At 41.4% G+C, this 27,366-nt stretch overlaps 1 protein-coding gene across 3 annotated transcripts; it reads right to left on the bottom strand.

The window, feature by feature from the left end:
* Positions 1-1,636: 1,636 nt before the first annotated feature.
* COCH (cochlin) lies at positions 1,637-23,302 on the bottom strand. Of its 3 annotated transcripts, XM_063398859.1 has the most exons (11): positions 22,663-23,302; positions 22,543-22,587; positions 16,928-17,084; positions 10,853-10,986; positions 9,600-9,665; positions 8,684-8,728; positions 8,444-8,591; positions 7,384-7,487; positions 5,830-6,056; positions 4,300-4,816; positions 1,640-3,636 (listed from the first exon to the last, which is right to left on the bottom strand). In XM_063398859.1, exons 1-11 carry the CDS (start codon positions 23,171-23,173, stop codon positions 3,461-3,463), a joined length of 2,130 nt encoding a protein of 709 aa, XP_063254929.1. In that variant the 5' UTR covers positions 23,174-23,302; the 3' UTR covers positions 1,640-3,460. The 3 variants fall into 3 exon arrangements, with proteins under 3 accessions (XP_063254928.1, XP_063254927.1, XP_063254929.1); XM_063398858.1 differs by having other exon boundaries at positions 1,637-3,636; positions 9,600-9,662; positions 22,543-23,302; XM_063398857.1 differs by having other exon boundaries at positions 1,638-3,636; positions 22,543-23,302.
* Between the last annotated feature and the right edge of the window lie 4,064 nt (positions 23,303-27,366).

Below are 27,366 nucleotides of genomic sequence, written 5' to 3'. Positions count from 1 at the left end.
TGGCATTGGTTTTAAAAGGCACAGTACTTTTAAAGTGACTATTTTCTCTTAAGATTGTTAGGATGGTCTCACTTTTGGGTCTTTCTCATTCCCTGCTGATTCAATATCAGTAGTTTCACAATGATAATAAAGGTTGGTTAACTTCTGAGATCCATTTTGCATTCTGCTTAAGGATGTAATGTAGAAGGCTTCTGCTACTAGGTTGCACGTCTGGCTGCATGAAGATTTCTCTGCAGTTTACTGACCTTCTTTCTTAGACTGTATAGCTGCTTTTCATATATACTGCAATTGTCAGAGATAGAAGCAGCCATGCTACCAAGAGATGTATATACAAGGTGATTCATGCTAAAGAGAGGATCTGAATGCCTAAGATTTGTGTAAGGTGCAAAGTTGGTAACCAGAATCAGAGACATTGGCCTGAGTTTCCTTCTAAGACTGAGAAAGACATACTGCCAATGACAAAGGAAGTCGTGCTCCTTTCTGTTGTAAAATAGCCTGTGAGTGGAGAATTGACCCAGGAAAGATCTTGTTGCAGGGAATGCTTCCAGTGCTCAACATGTGTCCTAATCAAAGCTTGGCTGTCGGTTGTAGATCTTCCTGGAAATTATCATGATACAAAAAGGTATTTCAATTTATTTAGGACAGCAAAGTAATAAAACTTTGTAAATTTAGATTGCTCTAAGTGGGAAGGATGAGTTTTGAACTGTGTTAACAACTCTTTGATGTAAAACTCGAAACAGCTGAATTGGAGTTAGTCAAGTACCTAAACCCCTAACCTCAGAGTTTTCTACTCTTTTCTAAATGAAGGAATCCCAATTTTTTGTTTGTTTGGGGTTGTTTGTTTGTTTGGTTGGTTTGTTTTTGTGATATGTCATCAGGACTGGGATTGCAAACCGGAGGCCCCCTGAGTCTGAGTACTGTTCAGGGAAGGGAAATACAGCATAGAAAATCACAAAGTGGTTTCAGTGGGAAGGGGCCTTTTAAAGATCATGTAGTCCACTCCCTTTACAATGGTTTTCATTAGCCTCACAAGAGATAGTGTTGATAATTATCTCACAAGGAGAATTGATCTCCTGCAGACTGAATTCTTGACTGAGAGCCCTAAAGCTGCAGCAGTATTTTCCACTGGAGTTTGCATAACTGATGGGGGCTGAAGCTCTCTTCACGTTCTTTGTACTCCTTGGTGTGGCAGCGTAAAACTGAATCCTTGTCTGTGGCTTTACTTACCTTGTTTAACAAACCAGAGCTTCAACCTGTGTCTGCTACCCTCTGCCATGCTGTTCCTCCTCCAAAATTGCCTTCTTACAGCACAGTCCACATCCTTTCCACGCTGCCTCGGCATCTCTTTTATCCATATCCCACCAATGTTTTTCTCAGATCGAAACTGTTCACAAATGCTTGCTGGCACATAAACATTGCATCTTTAAAAAGTATTTTCTGTACTCCCTACCTGAGTGGAATAGGAGTGTATGAAGGGGGCAAGTATCATGGCATCACCATTCCTGTGAAATGGAAATATGTGGACACTTAGCTCTGCAGCTTTCAGTGTCCCAGGGAAGCAAACCTGCTTTTTGTCACATGAATGAATGACATGAGTTAAAGCTGCCTATTTCTTTGCAATAGCAAAAGCAAAATAGGAGGGAAAATGTGATTCTATCAGCCAGCACATCATTTATATTCAGATTATTTATCTAGCATATTACCTAATATGAACAATGACTAAAACTTTGATATTGACTCATTCAAGTTAAAATATTTGTAAAAATAATACCCTTATTATTTGAGAATGATTTGGAATTTAAGATAATATAGTTAGGAAGCATCACATACAGCTTATTCAAGCTATACTATATGAGGGTCATTATAAAAAGACTTCTGTGTTATGAAATATTAAAACAGATAGCAGCAGTCCCAGTTTTCTTGCAATATGTATTTCTATAAAAAGTTTATAAACTAAACTAATTAAATTTTTTCACAAAGTTGATACAGCATATGAATTTATACAGCAAAAGCGTAATACTCTTATCTATAAATACATAACAAAATTAAGGATAATTACTAGAAAAATACAAGGCATTTTTGCCATCTATGTTTAGAGTAATATATAGCCAGTTATAAGTTATTAAAAAGTGCACAGCAAAAGCCCAATGAATACAATCCCTTCTGTGCCACTCCATAACTACTAGAAATTTTACAATCAATAGTGGGGGAGAGGAAAATAGGGATACCCCAGATTGATAGGGGAAGTGCTGGTTTGCTTTCTACTATACATTTTATTTGCAACCCCCCTTTATTTTCTAGAGAATATTTGGAGCATGTTATTCACACCAGGACTCTGAAGTAACTTCGTGAATATCAATCACAAAATTTTAACCACATGTGTGTGCATATAAATATATCAACATTACTAGGTATGTAATCAAATGAAAGCCTCTTTCAAGAAAACTGTTCTTTCATCTTTAGAAAACCTCACACATCTATAAAGATGGTTGCACTACCATTATGAAGTTGTTACTCTGTGAACTACTAAATCCCACTTAACCTGTCTGCCTACTCTCTTCTTTTCTGACCATGTAATCTGGTATAAATCCGTTAGGTTTAAAGGTTTAAGATACCTCTAGACTTGAATTTGAATGCTTTCAATTCCCACTGTGTGGTCTCATTTAATCTCTTGGCCCAAGATTCCTGTCTCTAACTGTCTGGCCAATAACAACTTTGTCAAATCAAGACAGTACAAGGCAGCAGACAGGAAATATCCAGTTGTCAGTTATATTTGGAATATCACTGTTGACTTCAATGGTGCAGAAAGCAGTAGTAGTAGCTAGTATGTTAGGATCCAGATCCTCAAAGAACTACTGTACTTTAAATACCTTTAAAGTTCTGTGCCAAAATAATTTGCCAACCAGATCAGCAAAACCCCAACTAGTAAAAATAGACTCTTTCAGCTACAATCTGTCATATCTTTTCTAAAGCTGCCTGGCAATAATGGATGTTGCACAACAGGAGTGCTGAAAGTACTTTGTGTTATCAGCAGAACTCTTGGAAAATTGTAAGCTACAGGAAGCTTATAGAAGGTAGTACCTTCTATTTAAAGTTACATTATTTTTAACTTGTAAGAAGGTCTCTAGCAAGTGGCAAAAAAAAGTCAGAGCTGTATTATTTCCTCTGAGTATCTGCTATTCTTAAGTGCACAATACGCATTAAACAAACGCAAAGCTTTAAACTTTGGGATGCTATATGCTTGTTGAAAATACTAGCTGTTGGCCAAATTCTGCACTTCAGTATCAAGTACAGCTTCTAACAAGCTCACAAGAATCTTTGACTACAAAACCAAAAAGCAGCCCTTCTTCTTCCTCGGTATTATGATAGCATATATAAGAATAAAACATCTGTACTTTAGAGGTACCATTTCAATTTCATGATTTTTAGGTTCAAATAGTAATATTGAACAGCAGATTTTTTATTGTTTAGAGTCCAAATAATCTTTACAGATGCCTCTAATAATATCAGGAACCATCTGCTCCAATCCTGTGAACTCCCTGGTGAAGAAAGTATGAGATTCTCTTGGTTCAGAAGCCATTTCTTTCAGATCATCCAGTGGTGCCCAGGCAATACCAACAGAGAAGACAGTTATTCCTACAAAAAGGAAATAAAAAAGAGACCATTTTTCCTGTAGATACAAGAAAGCCAGCCATTTCTACATCAATGACCCAATGTGGATTTGAAAAGCATGTTTCAACACCTGCAGTCTGTCAAAGACAATTAGATTTTGCCACTAAATACCAGGAATTAGATTTGTCTCAGGAAAAATCCTGAAGGAAATATGAGGTATTATAAGAGCTAATGTCTGAGTTGTTCTTGTAGTGACACATAGGATTGTAGCAGTTACAATGTCATTCTTGAAACACAAGTAAAATTATTTTGAAAATAGGTTTGGTTCCTTTGTGTGTACTTTATCTGCTTCAGGCATCATCAGCCTGAAGAGCTTTTTGGCCACAACTGCTTATTCCCTTTCTAGATAAGGATGGAGCTACTTGGTTGGTTATTCTTACTCTACTGTTTAGGGAAATGAGACTGGGTATATGTTGATCTCTAAGCTGCCGTGAGTCTAGTCATACCTGGCTCTGTAATACTGGTTGCTTGGGGTTTTTTCACCCTAATGGAAAACAGTTCCTAGGGGTTTACATTTGCTGAATTCAAAGCAAGTATGATACTTTGCAAACTTTAATACCTTAACATATGCACTGCAGCAGAAATAGGATTGATCAACTTCCACCACTTTTGAAATACATGACTTACCTGCTTTCTGTGCAGCTGCAGCAGGTCCTCTAACATCATCATACGACTGACCATCGGTCAGAACGACGAGGAAATTCTTGTTAGGTCCGTCTGTCACCGGCCCGAACACCTTCTTGGTGGTGTAGGAGATGGCGTCGCCGGTAGCGGTGCCCCCGCTCATGTAGCTGATGTTGCGGATGGCCGAGAGCACCTTCTCCTTGCTGGCGTGGTCGGCGAAGCCGAACTCGGGCCTCTGGTCGTAGGTGAACTGCACGGCCGCCACCTTGGAGCCGATGTCGGAGATCTCGAAAGCCTTCGCCACGTTGCTCACGAACTCGAGCATGAGGCGGAAGTTGCTCTCGCCGATGCTGCTGGAGCCGTCGATCAGGAAACCGATGTTGACCGAGTTGTAGCAAGTCTTGCTGCACAGCATCTGCTCGTGTGAGCACAGCTTTTGGACAAGAGGTTTCACATATTTGGTGGTACCAAACCAGGTGGGCATTTGGTAAGAGAAGAAGCCATTGTTCCTACAGACAGCCTGTTTGAAAACAAACGGAAAGAGTGAATGCCAACAGAGCAGTTGAATGGCTAGTACTCAGACACCTATGAGTTTTCTTTCAAAAGCAGGTTTCAAAAACAGAAGTGTTCAAGGCCAAGCCTGAGCTACTTGGTCTATTGGCGTCCCTGTCCATGGCAAGGGGGTGGGAAATAGGTGACCTTTAAAGTGCTTTCCAACCCAAACCACTCCATGGTGGTTCTGTAAGTGGGTAAGGGTTGGACCTGCCTGCAATACCTCTGGGATCAGCAGCTGGATATCCCTAGAAGAAGCAGAGCTTCATTTGTTCATGCCAGAGATTAGGTATCTACAACCTCCCTGTGGAAAATGACCATTTTTTTTACTGAAGTGAAAAAATAAAGAGTAAGAGTAAGTAAAGACCTACTGATCAGAAAACTCATGAGAGAGTAGGTGATCAGTGTTTGATTTCCTGCTCTAACTCAAAAGGAACAAGATCCAAAACTCTGCATACAAGATCAAAGTCTTGTGCACAGACTTGCTCGGATATGTTTTTCTGTATTTCTGTCCTCTTAGTAGTGAAAGCAAGTAAATAATTATCCACAAAGCAGGTAAGAAATAAGCACCTCCCTGTCTGCCCTTTCAGGAGACAGAATGTATCATATCAGCATTTCATTGCTTTGGCACATACAACCATACCTGAGATAGGGGAATTTCCTGCACTGAGAGTCTTCATGCAAATATAAATTCCAGGAGCTACAACTTGGCCAAGCTTCTGAACTGGGAGGACAATGGTACCTTTGTGTGGCCCCTTTAGCAGGGAAAAATCTCCAGAGTTTCTTTAACCTTCCCTCTGCCAGTCTTTTGTATCACTTATGAGCAGGGATAATTTAATCAGCTGGTTTGAGAGAATATTTTTATGTCTATACATCTATGTGAGTTATTATATATACACATATTAGTTCATTATAATTTTACTGTAAATTCTCCAGAATGATAATCATGACTGAAAACCAAATAATGCCATTCTTTCTTACTTTGTCAACAAAACCGATGTCCTGTACCATTCCCAGCTCCTCTGTTGTGGGTTTTGCTACAGACACAATGAACACGTTGACTCCAAATTCTCTGGCCACTATGCCAGGTTCTTCCAGATCGTCTGAGGGCCAGCCATCCAGAAACACTACAATGATCTTGGGAATTCCTTTCCGTGCTCCATTCTCCAAAGAGAAGAATTTCTGAGCTGTGTACTTCAAAGCTTTCCCTTGTTTTGAACAGAAAAAGAACATGGAGAAATAATGCATACAGTGATAGTACATTCTGGGATCAGCTTCCCACCTGAAATTGTGCAGGATTTGTGTTATAACTACGGGACTAAGCAAGTAAAGCATTGAATTGGTGCCCCAGGAAATTTGACAATAATGAAGATTGGGCAACCTCCAAGTTAAAAACTAATAACCCCAAACCAACACCCCTCCTCCCAGAAAAAAGCCCCACAGATAAAGCTGAGGTGGAATTCCCAGAGATGATTTTTTGCTCATGGGTCTAGTTTTCTACTAGGAATTAGGTATATTAGTACCTGCCAAATGGATTGGAAGGAAGAAAGTTCAGGAGCTACCTAAATTTAGCTTGTGAAATGCAACATTAGATGCTTAGTTTCAATGGCTGGCAGGTTTTGTCTGTCTTCAGATTAGCTAGTAGGGACTGAGTTTTGGATTTGTATGGAAAACTGTGTTGATAATAGAGGGACAATTTTGTTATTGCTGAGCAGTGCCAAGGCCTTTTCTGCTTCTTGTGCCACCCTGGCAGTGAGAAGGCTGGGGGTGCACAGCCAGGACAGCTGACCCCAACTGACCACAGGGATATTCCAGCCCGTATGGTGTCATGGTCACCATATGAAGCTCTGGGAAGAAGGATGAGGGGACGTTTGGAGTGTTGGCATGAACTGTTATGTGAGCTGGAGGTCCTGCTTTCCTCGGGATGGCTGAACATCTACATACCCATGGGACATGGTGAATGAATTCTTTGTTTTGCTGTGCTTGTGAGTGGCTTTTGGTTTCCCTAATACATTGTCTTTCTCTCAAGCTACAAATTTTCTCATCTTCCTCTTCCCAATTCTCCCCCCATCCCAACCAGGGGAAAGTGAGCCAGCAGTTGCTGGGGCTTGGCTGCTGGCTGGGGCTAAACCACCAAGTCTTCTCACAACTACTTACTCCTAGTCTAACTCTTTAATTAGTCACCCAACAAGAAAGAAACACTAAGCCTGTTATGAATTTGTCTGAAGATATCATTCTGTTACTAATGAAAAGTCAATTACTGTTAAAATGCAGAAAGCATTTATACAAATACAAACACTTGTACTCTAACAAAATGTGTAATAAGCATGCCTAACTTCCAGAAATTAAATATGAGATGTGTCAATGGAAAATCACTGAACCTGATTAAGATAAGTGTGGCATCCAAAACACTTTCTGACTTAGGTGAATTATAAAAACTTCAGTTTTTACACATACACTTACATAGACACATATACATATATATAAAAAATACATAAAGAAGTAATTTCTGTTTTGGGGGGAATATAAACTCACCTATATTGGAATTGCCTCCTCTGAACCCTAATTCCTTTATGGCAAACAAAACTTCTTTTGCAGCAGTAAAGTTTTTCAGATAGAATTCAATTTTTGGATGTTCACTGTGAAAAAATAAAAGAGTAGTAAGGTTCACGTTTCAATCTGGCGTTAGCAAGCTAAAACAAGCTGGAATAATTTTGCTCTTGATAATATATATTCTTCTCTGGATTTTAATACTAAAATGTAAATATAAGTCTTGCAATCCTTAGCAAGTGGAATTATCTACCTGATTGGGTAAATTAAGGACAGCCTGATTCTCATGATTATCAAACAGCTGAAAATATTAGGCTGAAAATACATAAAGAAAAAAAAATGAACATGCCAGTTAAACTAAATGCATCTGTGTAATTAAAGATAATAATAATATTATTGGCATAAATGATGCCAAAAAAGATAATTGGCAGGTTTTCTGCTATTTGTATGACAAATGCCCTCCTTATAAAAAATTCCTGCAAAATGCGGTTTGAGTTTTTTCATTTGAGAAGTTCAAGGTATGCTAGCTACTGACTAAGAAATTAAAGACTTTAAGTATTCTGTGTCCAGATTTCATTTTTAATTTACAGTAGAAAGCACAAACAAGTGACCAGTTACAATTTGAAAAATAACAGCTGTAATATTTTAGCAGTTGGTAAGAATAGTTTTTTGTTTTGTACATCTACATGGCCATTAGGGACTATTCTCTCTGCACAATTTTTAGGAACTGTCATCTCTCCTTTGGGGTGTTTCCTGCTGTTCTACTAAGATGCAATGCAAAGCTGCAGCAGAGGGGCTGTGAAAAGTCTGGCTGCTCTCTAGTCAAATATCAATTATCAGAGACAGAAGATGTTCAAATTTGTCATGTCCTCTCACGTGCACACCTCAGGATAGCACACAGCAAATAGTGCTACAACTCAGAAGTTTCTTTCCCTTGCTATTCATCAGCCATTACTGAATAATACTGTTCTGCAAAATGAGAAGTGATGTTAATTGAGTTCTCTTATCAATTACTCCATTATATTTTGTGTAGATCTGTTCTTACCTGGCCTGTACGACTCCAACATGAGGCCCTTCTATTCCAATTCCCAACATTGCAGTTACTTTTCCCACAAAGTTTTTCTGCAAGTTAAACCTACGTTGGCCAATATTGTAGCTTCCATCAATGAGAAATGCAATATCAGCTTTACAGTCTGTGAACATCCAAAATAATTAGACTTATTAACACCAAATAAAAGCTAGGATTCTGCTTTGCAAAAGTTAAATCTGTGTGTTCTTCTGTTACCTTTATTTCCAGCCTTTTTATCAAGAGTCTTCTTGGGTCTTTTACCTTCAGTGAAAAAAACAGCATAGATCATTTAAGAACAAGAAGATGAATACATTTAAATAAACCAGAAAAAGCTCTGACTCCAAAAATTACAGTGCAATCTATCTGCAGTAGGAACTGTCAATCAGTTTAAGTATTAAACTTGTGCTACTACTGCTTTGCTCCTTGGGGAATATTCTTTTTAAAATGAAACAGCTTAACCTTCACCTTCCTTTCTACACCTGTCTGATTGATTACCGAGCTGTACAAAGCTGGGTGGATTTCTGTACCTCACCTTCCCAAGTGCTACTGTTTCTCAGTTTGCAACCCTGCTGTACAACGGAGTTTGAATGGTTTGGAAGCAAACCATGACTTAAACTGTAAACCAGGTGATCTATTCACAAACAACATCCAAGACCAGTATTTATAGCACTAACCTTCATTAAAAGGGTTTAATGCAGCATTATCTGTGGTGAAATTCTCAGAACAACTAAATTTCTGCTATGCATGTCCTGACAGCACTCAGCTGTTCAGTAGCTCTGTAAGAAGGAATGCATTAACTCTGTCTTCGCCATCACTTAAAAAGAATGAACATCACATGAGCTCATGAACTCTTACCTTCCTTTGTTTTATCTGCATTACTTGTCAGAAACCATTCCAGGTTTTTGTTGGTTTTTTTTAATTTGCATGAACATTAATGAGATCAGAATCAACCTCCAAGACTACATATGATTCCTCTTTTTTTCTGGTGAAAGATATTCTGCAAAACCAGACCCTGCATCTGTTTTCTTCTTTAAAAACAGATGAATCATATGAAGCACGTTCCCTTCTCCAGGGGCTTGCAGACTGCAGTGCACCCTCTCTCCAGTGCTTCCCCCACTGTGGAGATCCCTACCTGTAGAAGGACGTGCTGTCGACACCGATCGTCCAACTGCTTCAAGAGCTGCCTTCTTGGTACCTGCTAAAATAGGAACACTTTTACTGGACTTTAGTGTGTCTAGATGAAGGTACAAGTGCTTGAAGAATTATTGTACTTGCAATCAGCTTTCTTTGTCATCTGCCGTTGACTACTCTGCGAGTGGGATATGAACCTAGACAAACCTTTGGTGTAATCCGGTATTGCAGTCCTTATTTTACAGGTAATTAATTTCTGCATTTAAAACTACAGCAGCTGATGAGTAATTACAGCATATACATCTGATGAGGGGTTTTGAGCTGTAGTAGCCATTATTGCTAACTGATAAAGTGAGGACTTGATCTGAAGATCTGGATTTCACCTTCACCCTCACCAAAAGCACCTGTAATTCCAAGTTCTTAGCTAGCAACTTGCAATGGGCACTACACAAGAAGTACTAGTATCTTAGAGATGGTAGGCTAAGTTTTAGCTGTGTAAACAGTAAAAACACTTACAGAGATCTGCTTCACAAACTTTCTATATCAGCAAACACACTTGCCTCAATATTTTTGAAACCACAACAACATATACAACCAATATGTTTCTGCATATGATTTTATGAGGGCGGTTTAGCCTCATCTGAGTCGCAAGGCATGACAAAGGGTTTGCAATTAGGCAACTAATAATTAACAACTACCTCAACAATGGGGACAAAAACTTGTGGCCAAACCACTACATTGCACTCTAGCTTAATGACCACATCACAGGTAAGTTATTACTGTTTTTGGAGGGTCAGTGTTCTCTTTGCATGGAACACTGCATAAGATATTTGAAGGGCCTATCAAAATGTTGTTGCCTGCACAAATGCAGGCAGAGGGAGACAAGGAATAAAACTACATGGCTGGAAGTGTCAGGAGGACCAGACTGCAATGGCAGGATCTAAGCACTGACTTTGATCAGGTTAAACTGTCATGGGACTGTCAACAGCCTGCTATCATATCATTATATTCTAAATAACTGATCCATTTTTATGTATCAGCTCCTGTTACAGACTAGCTACTCCAGCTGGAATAGTTTTTCTCTAGGTAATTGAGGAAAAATGAAATTAAAATTAATTAGAAGTGAAAACTTCTGTTGCTACACATCAGATAGCAATCACCTTCTTTATGCATGCAGAATCACAGAAGAAGTGTCCTACAGTTCTGCCAGAGCTTCAAATATGGTTTGCAAAACAGTAAGTGTGATCCACCTACCAGTCACTGAGAAAGATGAAGCCCATCTAGAGAGCACCTGAGACTGGATCCCATTGGCATTTACAGCAGGGTAGTTTTCCTGTCCTGGGAGAGTCTGCACCCTTACAGCTCCTCCTGCGTTGGTAATCACCCCGCTGCAGTTCAGAAAGAGTTGGTGTAAATCAGACATTTCAGTCATGAGAAAATGCAATACAGGCAACGCCATCATCAAAAAGATGCAATGGAGGCAGGCAGTTGTGTTCAGGCTAGAACAATCTGTAAATTGCTGAAAAGACTTTAGAAGATCCTATTCTACAGAGCATCACACAGATTTATTAAAGAAAAAAGAAAAAAAATCAGGAAAGCCTAAAATTCTGTCATTTAGACTAATGCAGAACAGTGATGCTTCAGGCCATATCAATTCCTAAGTGACAATAAGAAGCATCAGAACTGTCAGATCTCTTTTTATGTGCTACTGAAAGAACAGCTCTTTTTAGAGGCCAAAAGTCAGAGTTGAACTTCTCTAAAAGGGAGCAAAACTTGATGTCTTGTAGTACATGGGCAGGTACAGTTCTGTGGGAGACCAGCAATTATTTCAAGACTATTTAAACACACCAATGTGTGCCTTTGTGTTTATTTTTTGATTCTGTTTGGCTTCCTGCTTGAAAAGACAACCCAGCCTAATCTGATTTAACATATTGTGAAAATGGAATAATCAAGACCAGAGTTTAGAAAACTTTACATATGTTTCTGATAATATGAGATCTGGATATCTGGGCAAGAGCAACTGCCACATAAATTCTATGTGGGTTGCTGTAAAAAGACATTAATTATTCATGGATGTGACTTGCATTTCTAAATTGAACTGTAATTATATATATTTAATTCCTTTAGCTTGGAACAGTTTCAAAATGTACAGATATATTCTCATCTAGGAATACTTTATAGAGTATATAGACAATGGAGCTTTAGTAAGGTTACCCTAAATGAATTTAAAATCATTCAGATTATCATCAGATAGATTATAAAGTTGGCAAATACAAACAACACTTTATAGTTCTTCAAAAGAACAGTAAGAGAAAAATCAGATGAGAGCCTTTAACTGGTTAGTTTTAAATGACAGGAAAATCCAGTAGGTCAAAATTATCTTTGAGAAAAATGACACATAAATGTACTTAGAATATTTCAGTCTGTTTAGAATACAAATTTCTTCTCCAGTACCTGGTTCTCTTAGGCATTCAAGCCTTCACTAGTGTCTCAGTCTTAATGGAGGAAGAAATGTGTCAAATGGAATGTGTTTAATTGGAACAGTTTCTATTTTAAGTTTGTACTTGCAATTTTAGTGTCTTCACTATTCTGGGCTTACATCAGCAAACCTGATCCATGCCCATGTAAGCTCCTAAAAAGTGCTCAGTATCTCTTTCCACTATGTTAGTTGTGGACTCACAACTTTTGAGTGCTGAACTGAAGTAAAGAAAAACATTCAGACTGAAAGCTCAGCCTGAGAAGTATTCCTGGAAACAACAATTTAAGCTTATTATAGGCACACTGTGATCAATGTTGTCTACATCATTCCATTTTGTCTATTGGTCTTTACATTTTAATTGCAACAATGATTAATTAAATTCCACTGAAAATTCTAGAGGGAAAAAATTTCTACCTATTCTCCACTGAATTTGGAAGCTTTCCAGTGATACTGGGAAAGATTTATTTGCTCCTTTTTTATTTGTTGAAAATATTTGACTCTGTATTTGAGCACAAGTCAAAGTTCCATACTGCCTTCTGAAGATGCACCCTTCTGCACAACAGCTCTGCTTTTTAATGCAAGTGGGGGCTGGTATTAGATGTGAAAGCAACATGGCCTGTAGCCTTATGGCAATTATTCCTTCTTTCTTGCCATTTTGTTCTGTAGGCGAGTTAACAGTTTAAGGCCATCTTTTACCATCTGATCAGTTTTACCTGGGCTGTTTCTTCAGGTGAGTCTGCTCAGAGTGCATGTTTATATATGCTGACCTGGAGCAAACCATACATTGCCAGTCTGCCTTTGTGTTCTGAACCAGATTGGTAAATTCCTTTCTGCAATGATTTGTGATTGACTTTTAAAGCAAGATTGATCCTGTGTGGGTCTGCAATGGTTTTTAAAGAGTGAACAAGTGCCCATGCATTCCTCAGAATTACTTCTATCACTGCAATCTGCTTTGCTTTTCACTGCTGTGCTTTGCTCCTGTGACTGATTTGCATCCCATGGCTGTTTTGATTGAACTGGAACTCAGCACATTTTCCAGATTTTCACTTCCCTACTCATTATGTTATGTGCCTCTGCCAGTGCTGCTTAACAGGGACTTTATGTAAAAGCTGTCAGTCCATTCTCTTGCCTAGCTTGTTAATAGCAACCTACAATTTACACCTAAATAGTATTTTTCACTCAAAAATGGACAGAAATTAAACAGAAAAGCAGACACATAAGGCAGAAATCCAGTACCTTACTGCACAACAGCTCATGAAAGAAAGTATACTAGAAAGTAGTAGAAAGGTCTTATAAAATACAGGAATTTCATCTAAAATAGACTTGAAAATCTGAACTGAATTGAGGTAAATCAGCAGATTAAATGGAAGCTTTTTAAGATCCCCATGCACTTCCTCAGTGTAATTAATTATTATTCCTCAGTGTACAAGAATTGTTTATTTGCAGCACTGGAGAAAGAGATAAAGAGTGTTGCTGAATTTTGAGTGAATTTTTCAAGGAGTCTACACATCAAAACTGATGCCTAGACCACAAAGAGTCCTCTGGCCATGGGAGGTGAGCCTTATAGATGTAACTGCAGTCAGGTTTATCCTCAGGGACTTTAGACACGACAGTGCCTGAATTCCCATCTTTCCTTCTTACTATCACCATCTGCAAACTCCTTCCAAATAATCAGGCTTTCTCCATCACTCCCAGAATTATCCTCCTCATCTCCAAACTGGTCTCCTGCTGCTGCCTGATTGCCATCAATCACTGACATGGAGCTGCTCAGCATTCCATGCTTCCTCTGGCCCCTAAGCTGTGTTCCTTTCTTTCTGTTTTCTCTGCATCCCTACTGCTTTTGGCAGAAGTCCAGCAGCAGAAGCAGGCAGGATACCAAAATTTCCCAGGGATCTACAGCTGCTCAGAAATCCTTTGGCCAAACAACGTTTTTGTCAATATTCTTCTAGCAGACACTGGGGCAGCTCAGGAGCCATTTGTGTTCATGGGCACTTAGTGGCCAGCCTGGTAATACCATGATATGCTTTTGTTAGAGTTGAGTTCTGCGACCTCAATGCTTAATGAGGACTGGTTTCACCCTTTGATAAGTCAGGAAGGGTATGAAGAAATTTACATGCCTATTTAACATCTAAATATTACCAAATTGGGCTAGGTCTCCATTTAGTGGAATTGGCAGTAGAACAGAACTGCACAAGCTGAGAACCTAGTCCTTCATTTGACCTTCTGATTATTAATCCAATTAATCACTCAGTGGTAGATTTAACTCAGTTCTTCATGCCTACATAGTGTTAGCCTGGTAGGAAGTTCTCCATTCTTCCCTCAACAAATAAATCTTTTATCCCTTTGCCCAGAAAAAGAATAATATTAAATAAATATTTTGTTTCCTAAGAGTAGTTACACATAAAATGAGAAAAAAGGCCAAATATAATAAGCTAAAACAGGCAGAAAATTTATTCATCTGTAGTAAACAGAATTATTTGTAGCTGAATTCTGCTAAATTATTTTCATGTTTTACATAGTATTTTCTTGCATTAATAACTGCCTCATAGTAATGGAACTACTCATAGGACTAAGCACTATTTGATTTATATAAAATTAAGGAATCCGGCCTCAATATGGACCCAGCATGCAAACTGAAGTGTATGTGGAAGGGGGAAGAGACCCATGCTCACAGAACCATTTTCAGTTTACAAAAATAAATGAGCCCTGCTCCCACGACTGATGTTTCCTGAAATGCTGGGTGGTTGTGACACACGGCAGGTGACACAGGGTGACACCAGGACCCAGCAGTGCCAAAGGCACAGAGCTATCTGCACTCACCAGGCAGTGACATGGAGGGTACACCTGGTTTGAAACAAGTGGTCAGTTTGGTTATTTGGAGGAAACCTCCAAAAAAAATTCCCAAAAAAATTTCCAAAGCACCTTACTACAGTCTACCAGACTCAAAGACTGGAACAAAATTAATTGAAATCCAATCTAGAAGACAGATTACAAAAATGAGTATATTCTAATCAACCTTTAGCACTATTAGAGCCCTCATTATTCTCACAATGTCTGTGGAGAGAGGCTGTTAGATGCAGGTTTTACAAAAAGGGTTGCATATTTCACAAGTAGTACAATTTATATTGACTCTTACTATAGGAAAGTATGGATTTTTCTATAGTCTCATGCTTCTGGGCTGGAGAACAATAGTACACATCCTTTATAAAACACAGACTTCAGTGCAGAGCTAAGTGAAATATAATAAAATAACACTTATGCTTCATTATCTGTGTGAAGACTGCAGATCATGGAAAGAAATATGCATCTTCCACTTCTTTCACCTCTTCCTTTTGTAGAAGTACTTCCCAGCTGTGACAGAACTGAGCCCAGCAGCCTTCAGGGTGGACTTTGCTAACAGTCACAGACAGCCCTGCATGGGAGGCTCATGAACACTGCCTATGTGAACTGCTCAGGAACTTCTGCATCTTTTCAAAATGTTCAAGTCTTAACCCCTTTAGAAAAAGGTCTTGACAGCAAAAGCTTTTTTCTCTTTAAAGACATCTTTGGCGAGAAATGGAATGTTAAAATAAATGGCTACGTCACTAAATATGAACATTGCCTCAAAAAAAGAAAAAAGACAATGGAAAGAAATCTCAGTTTTCCTCAGTTCAAAAAATAAAAACAATTTTAAAAAAGCAAATCCATAGTCACTACTTGCATTTGATCTAGACATTTTTTCACAAACTTTTTTTATATACCTTAACTGGGAAGAGTGAAGAACCAAAGTGTAGGGTTTTTTTAAACACCCATGAAGACTCTTAAAACACACTAAATGGAGACTTTAATTCTTTATACAGAAGCATCAGAAGGAAGCCTGTCTCACAATAAAATACACATGGAAACATCTAAATATGAGAAACTCTTCAGCTTTAAAACCAAATAGAAACAGACCCCCATAATATCTCCCTAGGTCCTTCTAACTGCTCCTATAGTACCTTAGATTCTTTTATAGCATTTGAGAAATTAACGAAGGGTTTTGAGAAGAAACTCTTGAAGTCAAATTTTTTTTTAAAAAGTTCATTTTAGTTTACTTAGGAGTTTCAATACTGTACAAATAGCCCAAATTTTGGAAGTCTTGTTAAAAGTTATAAAATTTTAATTGATACTTTAAATAAGATTCTAGATAGTAATGACAGCCCTCTAAATATTATTTAAAATGCTTGGCATGTTTTTTTATGGCATTTCAAGTGTCAAGCAATGAATATGAACTCAAGAAAGTTTTATTTTCCTCATTTATCTTCTAGCCATTTATATTTCTGCAAAATTTTAAGTTTATAGTTGTGGGTATTTTAACATACAAAATACTCTGATAGCTGTAGCATCACACCAATATATTCTGAAAGAGCTTTCTTCTGTTGCTTGATACTAAAAAAAAAAAAATACTGAAAGCACTTTTCCCTCATTTCTTTTAAACAGTTTGTTTGATACAAGCTTTTAAGAAAGTCAGAAAGTGAATCTGCTTTTATTTTCAATTAGTTATTATTTATACTGTATCCTTCCATATCTACTAGTGATACAAGTGATTTTACAGTGGAAGTCCATCTGTGGGCAATGCTGGGCCATTTCAGAGGAAGTTAACAAAGCCATTTTCAGGAACACTCAAACACAACTCAGATAACTTGGGAGCTGCACAGACATTCCTTTTTTTCTTTGTTTTCTCTTCTCCCAATGACATTCCTGTTGTGCTAATAGGAGCCAAGGTCCAGAGAGGTTTTTTTCAATGATGGCATTAAATGGCTAAGATTTGTAAGTGTGGCAAAGGCTATATAAACTCACTTAGCACATGGAGTAGTAATGATCTGACTTACCTGTGTATGGCAGCTCCACAGACACTCGAAAGAGAGGCATAAACTCCATCCCCAAAGACATAAAACTGCCACAGAGGACAGTTTGCTGGGCAAAGGACATCTTCTGTCCCCTTTCTAAGGTCAAGTCCTCTTGTAAAGCACGTGACAGCAGTAGAAGCTAAAGAGAAAAAAAGAACTTTTGACCTGAAAATCTTAAGGGTTTGTTGCTGGGGTTTCTTTTTTTAATGTCTCTATAGTTTTCAAGTTTAAAGTAATACCTGAATTTGAAATTAGATACAATGCTTACAAAGATGTCTTTGGAGCTGACAAATGTACAGTTCTGACAAGGCAGCACACACTTCAAGATTACTGTTACAAAAGTAACTGAAAAACCCTCCCATGAACAAACAACATTAAAATAATATCCAAGGAACATTACACAAGGAAAAGCAATTCACATCTGTAAATTTACTGCAGAGACAGAAGGGTAAGGGGAAGACCTTTGAGGGCTGATGGACCACAGATGCAGGTGGCACTTTCCAAGGAAGAAATTAAATCACTCTGACATCCCCACAGAAGTCTTCAGCCATAAGACATCTGTGAGTCATGTGGGAAATTCTGAACCTTCTCTCCAGCGGCACTCATGAAGCAAGCTGACAGCAGCATTTCCCTTAGCCTCTTGCAAAAAGTCCTGCTGAGGCCAGTATTTAAAAAAAACCACCACCACCAACAAAAGGAACACCCATCTCCTTGCTCCAGTAATACAGTAACATCTAGAACATTGGTATCAATTAATTACAGTGAAGTTTAAATCATTATCATTGTGCAGAATACTGTCAGATTCATACAGTGATACAAAAGTTATTTATTCAGCAGAGGCACCTGCATTTTTTATGTAGAACTTTGCCTTTTTCAGAAGTTGCTCTCCAGGTTATCATCATTAAGCTTTCACTATGCTTGCCTGCGTGCAATGAAGGTATGCAGACACAGATTAACATCAGTACACAATACTGCTTGGCAAACTGATGTTTTTTCTTTTGAAAACATAGAGGTCTTTATCTTGCATGGTAACTGCCATCCTTCTACACAAGACAGCACAATCCCCTGGTCTGTTGCACAGCAAATAAGAGATTTGGCTTGGATCATTATCAGTTCAATATAAGTCCAACCCCTGCCTGGCTGTTTATTCTGGACTTCCTAAGGCACATCTTGCCCTAGCACCTAGAAGGTGCAAGAACCTTTTCTAAATGCACCTGAAATACTCCCTTGGCACAGTGTTAATATGAAAGCTGGCAGAGGCTGGCCAAGGTACCAGTGCATGCACCACAGCATTACATGCCAAGGATTTTATGTTTCAGGGATCAGTGATCTGTCTCTCACCTGCTTTTCTGCCTACTACTTTCATTCTTGGGGTGTTTCCTGACCCCGACATATGCTGCTTGTAAATGAGAGTACTTGGAGCATATGCTGCTCTTCACCAGGGGATGGAAAAGGTGATACCTCCAGCTAATCTCACTGACTTTAGAGCTGAAAAGAACAGCCACAGCCAGAAATGCAGAGGGAAGCACATCTGTTCATTCTGACTGTGCAAACTGAACACACATTCATCAATTATGCATGTAGTTTTAATTACATACAATAGTCATTAAAGTTATTCTGAAACAATGTTAAACTACCTAATCACATCTTCCTGAAAAATCTTTGCTGTTATTTGTTAGCACAAACATGGGAGTTGTATCTGCTGAATCTGCCTATATAATCCAGAGCAAGAAGAAAAGAAAGCAGTAAGTACTTCTAAATTTTTCCCTTATCAAGATAATAAAAGTTGTCTACATAGCAAGAACTAAAGTGATTTAATCCGATTCTCAAGTATTCTAAGAAATAAAAAAGTCTCTTTTAGGACTCCATCTTAACAACTCACATCCTAGCCATGCTCAGTCTTATTTAATTGCCTTAAAAACAAAAGAAGGAAAAATCAAGCAGAATCAGTGCTTGTAGAAGCACCAGAAGCTCCGCATTTTCATTGTCAAAATGCTATGTTATTGGTATGCTAAAAGAAGCCGATTTGCTTTGCTGTTTGAGTCCCCTAATCCTTTCATGGAAGTGTGCTTGCTAATTACTGGGCACTGAACAAGTAGTATCCACCAAACAACAACTAGCAAGACCATCAGAATCCAAGAGCAGCTGGAAGGCTGGGAATCCTTGGGGGAGCAGCTGCAATAGGCACCACTGGTAATCTCTGCCCTCTCAGCACTGCTTGTGCCCCTCACCCTGCAACATTTTTCCAGCCTCTAAAAGTGCAAGACACCACGGGAAGTTTTAACTCCTGTCGTTTCTAATGTAATGTACTTGACTGAATTCCTTGGCTGGCTGTGCATACAAAGACAGTAATTAGAGGTGTCTAGTTAACAAACCCTGTATGGCTCAGAGATCTGTATTTCCCTCATCACCAGGTACTTACTAATTACCATCATGTGACAGGCTTTTGCATAGCACAGAAGATGAGAGCAGAAAATAATCTTTCTGTGTTTTCCCTGGCAATCAAAACACAGAAATGCATTGTAGCCCAGCCACAGGATTTTTTCTGTACTGGCAGCCTAAGGACTGTCATGATCCTTGTCTACATGAGAGGCAGGCTTCCAAGAAAAGGGTGCAAGTTTCTGTGGTGTGAACTAAAGAGCTGACACCTAGCTGTAGCTAGGGGATTTAGCAGTTTATACCTCAGCTGGATCAGCACTCAGGTAAAAACACACACTTTGAGGTAAATTATGCTGTTCGTTAAAAGCAACAATTTGATTTTAGTTTTCTCTGTAGGTAGATACAGTTTTCTCTAAGCCATAACTCTAAAACACAGACTAATATTAGAAGTGTTTGGTGAAGTATCAAAAGGAAAGCTAACTTTTTGCTGACTACCAAAATTAAGGCTTTACAATATCAGCTCTGCAATGGTTTTTGTTCTTCCCTGATTGTTAATGCATCATCAGCCATCCAGCCCATAAAACTTCAATGATTTCGTTGCAAACATGAAAATGTATTAATGAGGTCAGAATACTAGAATATATAAAATTGTTTTTTGACAGCTTACATACTCATCATTCTCACAAATTTCATACATGATATTACTATTGAAATTGAAGAAGTGTTTGTTTTTGTTAGTCTATCCAAGATACTTCAACATGGCAAAAAACTGCCAAAGAGCTGTATTTATATATAAAGTAACTGAGATTAAACCCCTATGTTTTAATAACTGTAATTGAAGAATGCAAGAGCATTAGCAGTGGAGGCATTTCTTTCAATTCTTATGTGGTGCAACACACTAAATCCAAGTATTTTTTAAAAGAAATAAATATAAGCTTAAAATTTACAAGAAAGGATTCACTTCTAGACTCTAACCCATTCTGGACTCCGGTGAAGATGTGAAACCTATTCTCTGTTATGTACAATTAGACCTTTAGAACCACAATAAAACCACTATCATCCCATCCTGTCAAGACACACACTCTTCAAGCTTCACAGAAACACACTACATCAGAGTACCCTACAAAAGCAGAGTACAAAGAAAAACTGTAATTCTTCCTGATTTAGGCCATATTTAAAGGGTAGGGATGAATGTCTTCCATCATTGTTGACCTAAAAAAAAAGAAAAAAAAGCAAAGACTCACTTTTCTCTTTAAACAACCATGTTTTTAATCATTCCATCAATTTCCATCTTTCTGGTGCCTCTTCCTACATATTTTGCCATGAATAGCTAGCTGTCTCTTACGTCAATCTATAAAAGCTCTGACTTAATTTTTAGCAGGAGCCACTGCTTTAAGTTATTCTAGGGAAATAAAACCCATAGGTAAAATCTGATCTTTTCTAGTCTCGAAGCTTCCATGCGTTGCTTTGAGAAAACTGTTTGTTTATGCAAAGGAAAAAGAAATCCCATGTACATTATTACAAACTTAAAAATAGGGGTTCCTACATGAAAGATAGCTTTATGAGTTGTAATATAGAGAAGTACATCCTTATCATGCTTCCTATTCTTTTAGTATATAGTACTTTTTTTTTGAAATAGAAAGATTTTAGGTCCTTTTTTATTTTAAGGCTTTAAACAAGCCTGCTTTTTCTATCTTATGCAAGGAATATCAATAGTTGAAAAAAAAAAGACATACTAGTACAGGTACACTTGCTCATATTTTGGAAAATGCATTCACAGACTACATACTAATTCATGTAAATCTTTAGTACATATGCTGATCTGGACAAGGGCAATGGGCTTTAGAGAAACCTAAATTACAGCCCTTAGGGTCAGGCCTATATCACTCATTTCAATCTGAGAGCTGCCCTTTTCTGATCAACATAAGGCCACTTGCCATGGCATGGCAGCGTTCACCCACCCACACAGCCTCGTGTGTGGCAACCAGAACTGCTGAACTTGGCAGCATTTGCATTCATTCCAGGGCAGGTATAAAGAAAGATACTCCAAGATCTTACCAAACATTATGAGCCTAAATACAGTAGATTCTTGAAGAAATTAATGCTCTTTCATTATTTTGAACAACAGGATCTAGGCACTTTAATAAATGCAAGTTTCTAGTTCAGTAACCAAATGCTGCTAAATTTAGGCTCAGAATAATGCTAAGAGGCAATATCTTACAGAAGCTGTTCACATTGATGCTATTTTAGCTGGTTCCAGATACCTTCAGGTTATAGAGGCTTCTCCAGCCCTGAAGGAAGCATCCCAGAAAATTTTCATTTTTTCCTGCCAGACTGCCAGCATTTCATCTATGATGCACCTGTAAAATAAAAAACGGAAAGGAACTCGTGTTAGAGAGGGCTTTCCATTGCTGTGCATTTTTAAATTTTTTTAGTCATAGCACTCCTGTCACAGATAGCTTTTACCAGTTTAGCACAAAAGAATTTTCCAGATCTTTGATTCAACACAAAATGAGCAGAAAATCCTGACTCCTAATAACTGTGAAGCTGTTAATAACCATTCAGAAAAGCTTGGGGTCACTCACCTTGTGCAGGCCAGGCCTGCATCTGGAAACATGTTCTTTTGGAGGCTCCTATCCTCCTTTGGTGAAAGTTTCCACTGAAAGGGGCAGGCAAACTGCTCGTGTCCTTCTGTCACGGATTTCTCCACCTGCTTCCCGTGGCTCCTGGTGCCCATGGGTTTATTCTGGTTCTGGGAGAGCCTGCTCTCCAGCAGCAAGGACGCAGTCCAACACAGCGTGGTACAACAGGCAGTCCCTGCCATAACCTGCCAGGCATCCTAAGCGTGTTCTTTTGTTTTCCATGTCGAAATAATGGCAGGGCAAGTTTAAAATGTGTTTAATCAATTCCATGGTCTAAAACACGCCAGAGATGCTCAGATTTGTCAAGCACTGTACCAGTGCCTCTGTAACACACACAAACACACTCCCACTCACTCTTGCCACCGGCACTCCCCTCGATGGGGACACTTGTCACCACGGCGCTGCTTCAGCCCGTGCCAGGGCGTTTTCCGCCCGGTCTGCAAGCGTTCCCGGGCACGCTCCGTGCCCTCTGCAGCTCCCCCGGCCGGCGATGGCCCCGCGGCCCGTCCCTGGCCGGGCAGAGGCGCTCCCGGGGGAAGCCCGCAGGGGCTGCGGAGGGGCCGGCGGCCAACTCACCCGAGCCGTCGCTGCCGCGCACCGTGCCGGAGAGCAGGAGGGCGCCTGCGAACAGACAGGGAGTGTGGGTCGGGGCTGCTCCGCGCCCGCCTCGGGCCCCGCCGCCGCCGCGGTACCCACCGAGGAGCAGGGCCGAGAGCCACATGGCGGAGGGGGTCCGCACCGCGGGGCAGCCCGGAGGGCAGCCCGGAGCCCAGCCCAGGAGAGCGGCGGAGAGCGGCGTTCCTGCCGGGTCACGGCGCCGTGCCCTGCGCGCCGCCCGCACCTCCGCCGAGCCACACAGCCCCGGCACGGCCGCTCCCGCTTTAAACGCCGGGCGGGCGCATGAGCACGGGGCGGGCGGAGGGAAGGAGGGCGCGGGCACGGGGCTGGGCAGCGCCGAGGGCCCGGCAGGTGCTGCGGGACCGGCCCTCCCCCGCCGCGCCCCCCGCCGGCTTCTTCCGCCGGCAGCGGCGGCCCAGCGCTTCCCCGGGCGGTCGGGTGCAGCAGTTCGGGGACTCGCCCGCTCCACACGGACAGTGGCCGTGCCAGGACGTGCCCGTGCCCGGCGCAGCGCCTTTGCGATTTGCCGTCCCGCTCCTGCCCGCGCACCCCTGGAATTCCTTACACCCACGGTTCTCCACCACCTCATGGCAGGTGCCTTTACTCCAGATGTCTTGGGACGTGCGAGCGCGGTGTTGGCTGCTTCGCCGCAAGCGCTGCCCCTTGCTCGGAGCTGAGCGAGGGGACAAAGCTGTGATGATGAGCGCTGCCAGGGGCTGCCGAGCTCGCCCCGCCCGCCCGGGCCTGCCGCCGTGCGGGGGCCGTACCTGGTGCCGCTGGGCGCTGCCGCGGGGCGAGGCGCGGGATTTAAACCTGAGTGAATCACCCGAAGAGATGGAAATACCCGAACAGGCGCTTCGGGCATCGTTTCTGTTTGGTCTAAAACGTTAGCGCAAATTCTGCAGGTGCCTGCCTTTCCTCTAAGTAAAACTTTGCTTAAATTAAATTAAAGGGGAAAAAAAAAAGCAGCAAAACCAGAACAACCATCCCCCTAAAAACCAACCACCCAACCGAAAACCAAACCAAGCTAATAAATCCAAACCCCGGCTTTGCAGCCTAATCCGTCTCCGCAGCTGAGTGCCCACACGCAGGTGTGCTCCGAAGGACCCGCTGGCACAGATGGGCCCTGGACAGGTCACTTGAGTCGTGCACTGAGGGCACAAGTGCCTGTATTTTAACGAATGCCTTAAAATCACATTTTGTGCCGGCCATCAGCATATGCCGTTTGACTTCTGCTGGGACAGCTGTTCCCGAAATGAACTTTTAAAAATATGCTTTCAGATTTCATAGGAATTATGATTTGCCGGGACAGAAAGTCAAGTGTGGGCAGGCGTTGCAGCCAGCCCTGAGACCCACAGGCTTTGAGAGGTAGCTGCTCAAGGCAACTCGCTTTAGGGCTTTTTTATTTTAATTTTTTTTAAGGTCCCATAAAAACGCCCTTAGTGAAATATCTCTTGGTATGATTGAAAATAAACATATTTGCGAACTCTGAGATCTGTTCAGAGATATGTGGCCCATAAAAGCAAAATAAGCAGCATGACTGGGTAAGTTATTCGTAATTTATTGCTTTTCCGGAGCTTAATTCAAGCAAAGCACAGAACTGGTGAGAACATGATACCCCTTTCCCTCACAGCTTTGATGGTCCCAGGAACACATTTTTGTGCTTCCCACACAGGATAAAGGTGGCGATGTTTTCTTCGTGACAGGGTCTTCTCCTACGGGAGCATCTCAAAGACAAAATTATGAGAGGTGGATGCTGAAGATGTCAGGAGCTTCTGCTGGAGTTTCTCTCAGCTTCTCAGGATCCCGAGATCTTGCCAAGAAGCTCCTGCTCCCTCCACAGCTAGAGGTGCCCCCGGGCGGGTGGGTCACCTCCGTTACAAAGGCCGCCAATATGTGGCCCTGAGCTCTCCACCCGTGCGGGGTCTCCGATCTACTCGGCACAATTTTTGTGACACCCTCGGTCCCATTTCCTTAGAGCTGAGGTATTTAAGAGAGAAGGGCCATTTGCTCTGTTTTTATTTTTAAAGAAAACTCCGTGCATCCAAGGGGACGATGGCAGCCGCGGGACGGGCAGCGCCGGCCGTGCGGGTCCCGCCTCCTGCGAGCCCCCGGGGCAGCCCCGCTCCCCTCCCGTGCCCGCCCCGCCGCTCCGGCCGGGCCTGCGGGGGCGGCACCGGAGCCGAGAGCAAGCCCGGCCGGGGCGGGAGAGACGGTGTTGGCTAGTCCTGGGCTAGTGTTTCACCTTCTCTGGTGGCGAGAGCGAATCGCTCCGCAGAAACTTTTGTCACACGGGCTGGGTGTTTGCAGCAGTGAAATGTCCCGGGAATACCTTCCTCCGGAGGTCGAGGGACAGGAAGAGCAGGGAGAGGCATCCCATTAATGCCGGCAAATACGGGAAATGCCTGAACCGAGGGAGACTGGATGCCCTGCCACACAGCCCCACAGAAACCTCTCTGTCCTTTGTGTGAAGAAAGGCTTTGTACAAAGATCAAAAGAACAGAAGAAAGCACTAATTAAATTTTAAGCCCTATATTCCAGTTGGGTAGGAAGGACCCTTCCTGTGCCTTGCAGTTCACTCGCTCGGAAAATACATTCACCCATCCTCACTGCAGTCCAGCGTTATCTCTTCTCTACATTTTTCTTTCCTCTGATTCTCTTCGTTTTCTGGAGGTTTCTGTTTCTGACTTGTCCCTGCATTCCTTTCAGACCTACAAAGCTTTCCTTTACACCTCCTTCACAAAGGCTACTTAAATCATCCTCCAAACTGTTTGGCACTGACTTATGCATGTCACCTTCAATTCTATGTTTGAGAGGTTCTGAGCTGTGCTTGAATTTTTTGGTTTGAAACCATGCTGTCTTGGGAACGGCATGAAGGAGTTGCCAGGAATGCTGGTATGAGACAGGCAAACTGATGCCAGGCTGATGGGGCACACACAGGTGCCTGGTGCTGGGCAGCCAGCTGCAGCAAGCCTGTTTAATGCCTTAGAGACAGGTGATTTGGAGGGACTTCAGACAGGTACGTGCAAATGTTACACTGCCTGTGGACACAGCCCTTTTCCTGGCATCATGGGGCTCAATTTGTTAATTTACACTATTGCCTTAGTTATGGATTTTTTCTCCTTTATGAAACATTAGTTTTGTTTTGTTCGCAAATTACTGTCTTGCTGGTAAAACAAACAGAATCTCAGGAAAAACACATCGAATAAATAAAAACATTCAAACCAGAAGAAGGAAGCAAATGGTTGTGGAAGCAACACCTAAAGCAAAGACTGTAACATGGGATTTTTGATACCCCCTGTACCGGGTGGCAGGGGAAGCACTAGTTTATGTAAATAAAAGTGCATATAGGCAGATATATAGTATTAAGCAGCACCAGAGCACAGGCTGGAGCATTTGAGCTCTGCCACTGTTCCTATCCCACTGCTGAAATGCTCCTAGGCAGTTCTTTGTCCCCCAGCACCTGCTGGGCTCCCAGCACAGGGGTTACTCCAGCCTGGAATTGGCATTGCCTCCTTCCTTTGGAGGCAGAGTGTGCTCACATGCACCAGACCACGGCAGAGGGCCAGGGCCTGTGGGGACACCTCAGCAGGGGCTACAGGGACAGCAGGCACCTTGCCTGGCATTGCACAGCCTGGAGAACTCTCCAGGAAGGCTTTTCTGGAGTGGGCTCTTGCCTCATCCACAGGCAGGGTGGAACCACCCCCGGTGCACCAGCCTAGCAGCCTGAGCACGGAGGAGGAGAGGTGGCTGCATGCAGGCCTCCCCTTTCAAGGGTTCAAGCTAGCAAAAACTTCCTGAGGGGCAGCAAAACCTCATCTACCTGCAGTTTATACTTTTTAGATTAGCAATTTATTTTACAGAGTAACAGTGGAGCTCTGTAAGGAGGGACTAGATGTGAGTCTGTCTCCTCTCCTATCAGGGCCTTCCCCATGAAAAGGGAGAAGATCGCCCGTCTCTCACCCATGATCAGTACTGATCTCACCTCTGTCCTGTCCTGTTGGGTGCTCTCCAGAGGAACCTGAGGGTTGGTCCTTACAATGATGTCTGAAGAGATTTTCTTTTTCAAGACAAAATTTGTTACTATGTGTTCTATTACTGTATTAATTCAAATAATTATGTGTTTCACTGACATGAGTATAAAAAAGAGGTCTGGAGATAAAATAGGTAAGGACAAACAGTTTAAATTGACTTCACATGTGAATTTTCAAAACATAAAATTGTAATGATTTTTTCAGAAGTAGTTAATGGTTCTGAAGTGATCCTTGGATGCTTAGCTTGGGATATTATGAAAACCTTTGATAGTTGGGAGGTGTATTTTATTAACATTTTGAAAACTTTTTTGTGTTAAAGCATTGAGGACTCTCAAATAATTCATGAAGACAAGGATGAGGCCCTGCTTCCATTTGCTGCCCATTGACTCTTCTGTTTCCCTTGGAGCAGCAATGCCATGGTGTGCAGGGGTAAGCTGTCAGTCACAAAATCTCTTTTGTACACGGAGAACTGGGAATGCTGATCTCTCTGGAGAAACACACACAGGAAGGTGTGTGCTTTCTAGAAACAGAATTTCAAATCCTATTCCTGCAGCCAGCACCTGTAGTCTGAGGGTTCATCCATCTGTGCAGCCAAGAGGCTGCAGGTGCTGCTTCCTGTTCCATGGGCACACATTTCTTGGAGAAATACGTGTCTTTCTGTGAGCGAGACACATTTTTCTGTTTGATATCAACGTTATGTTAATCCTGAATGGAAGTGCCCGATCAGAGCCTGCCTGTAGTCATATGG

This window comes from Prinia subflava, chromosome 5 (genome assembly GCF_021018805.1).
Source record: "Prinia subflava isolate CZ2003 ecotype Zambia chromosome 5, Cam_Psub_1.2, whole genome shotgun sequence".
Taxonomy (NCBI): Eukaryota; Metazoa; Chordata; class Aves; order Passeriformes; family Cisticolidae; genus Prinia; species Prinia subflava.
This window is presented reverse-complemented; position numbering and strand designations above follow the sequence as displayed.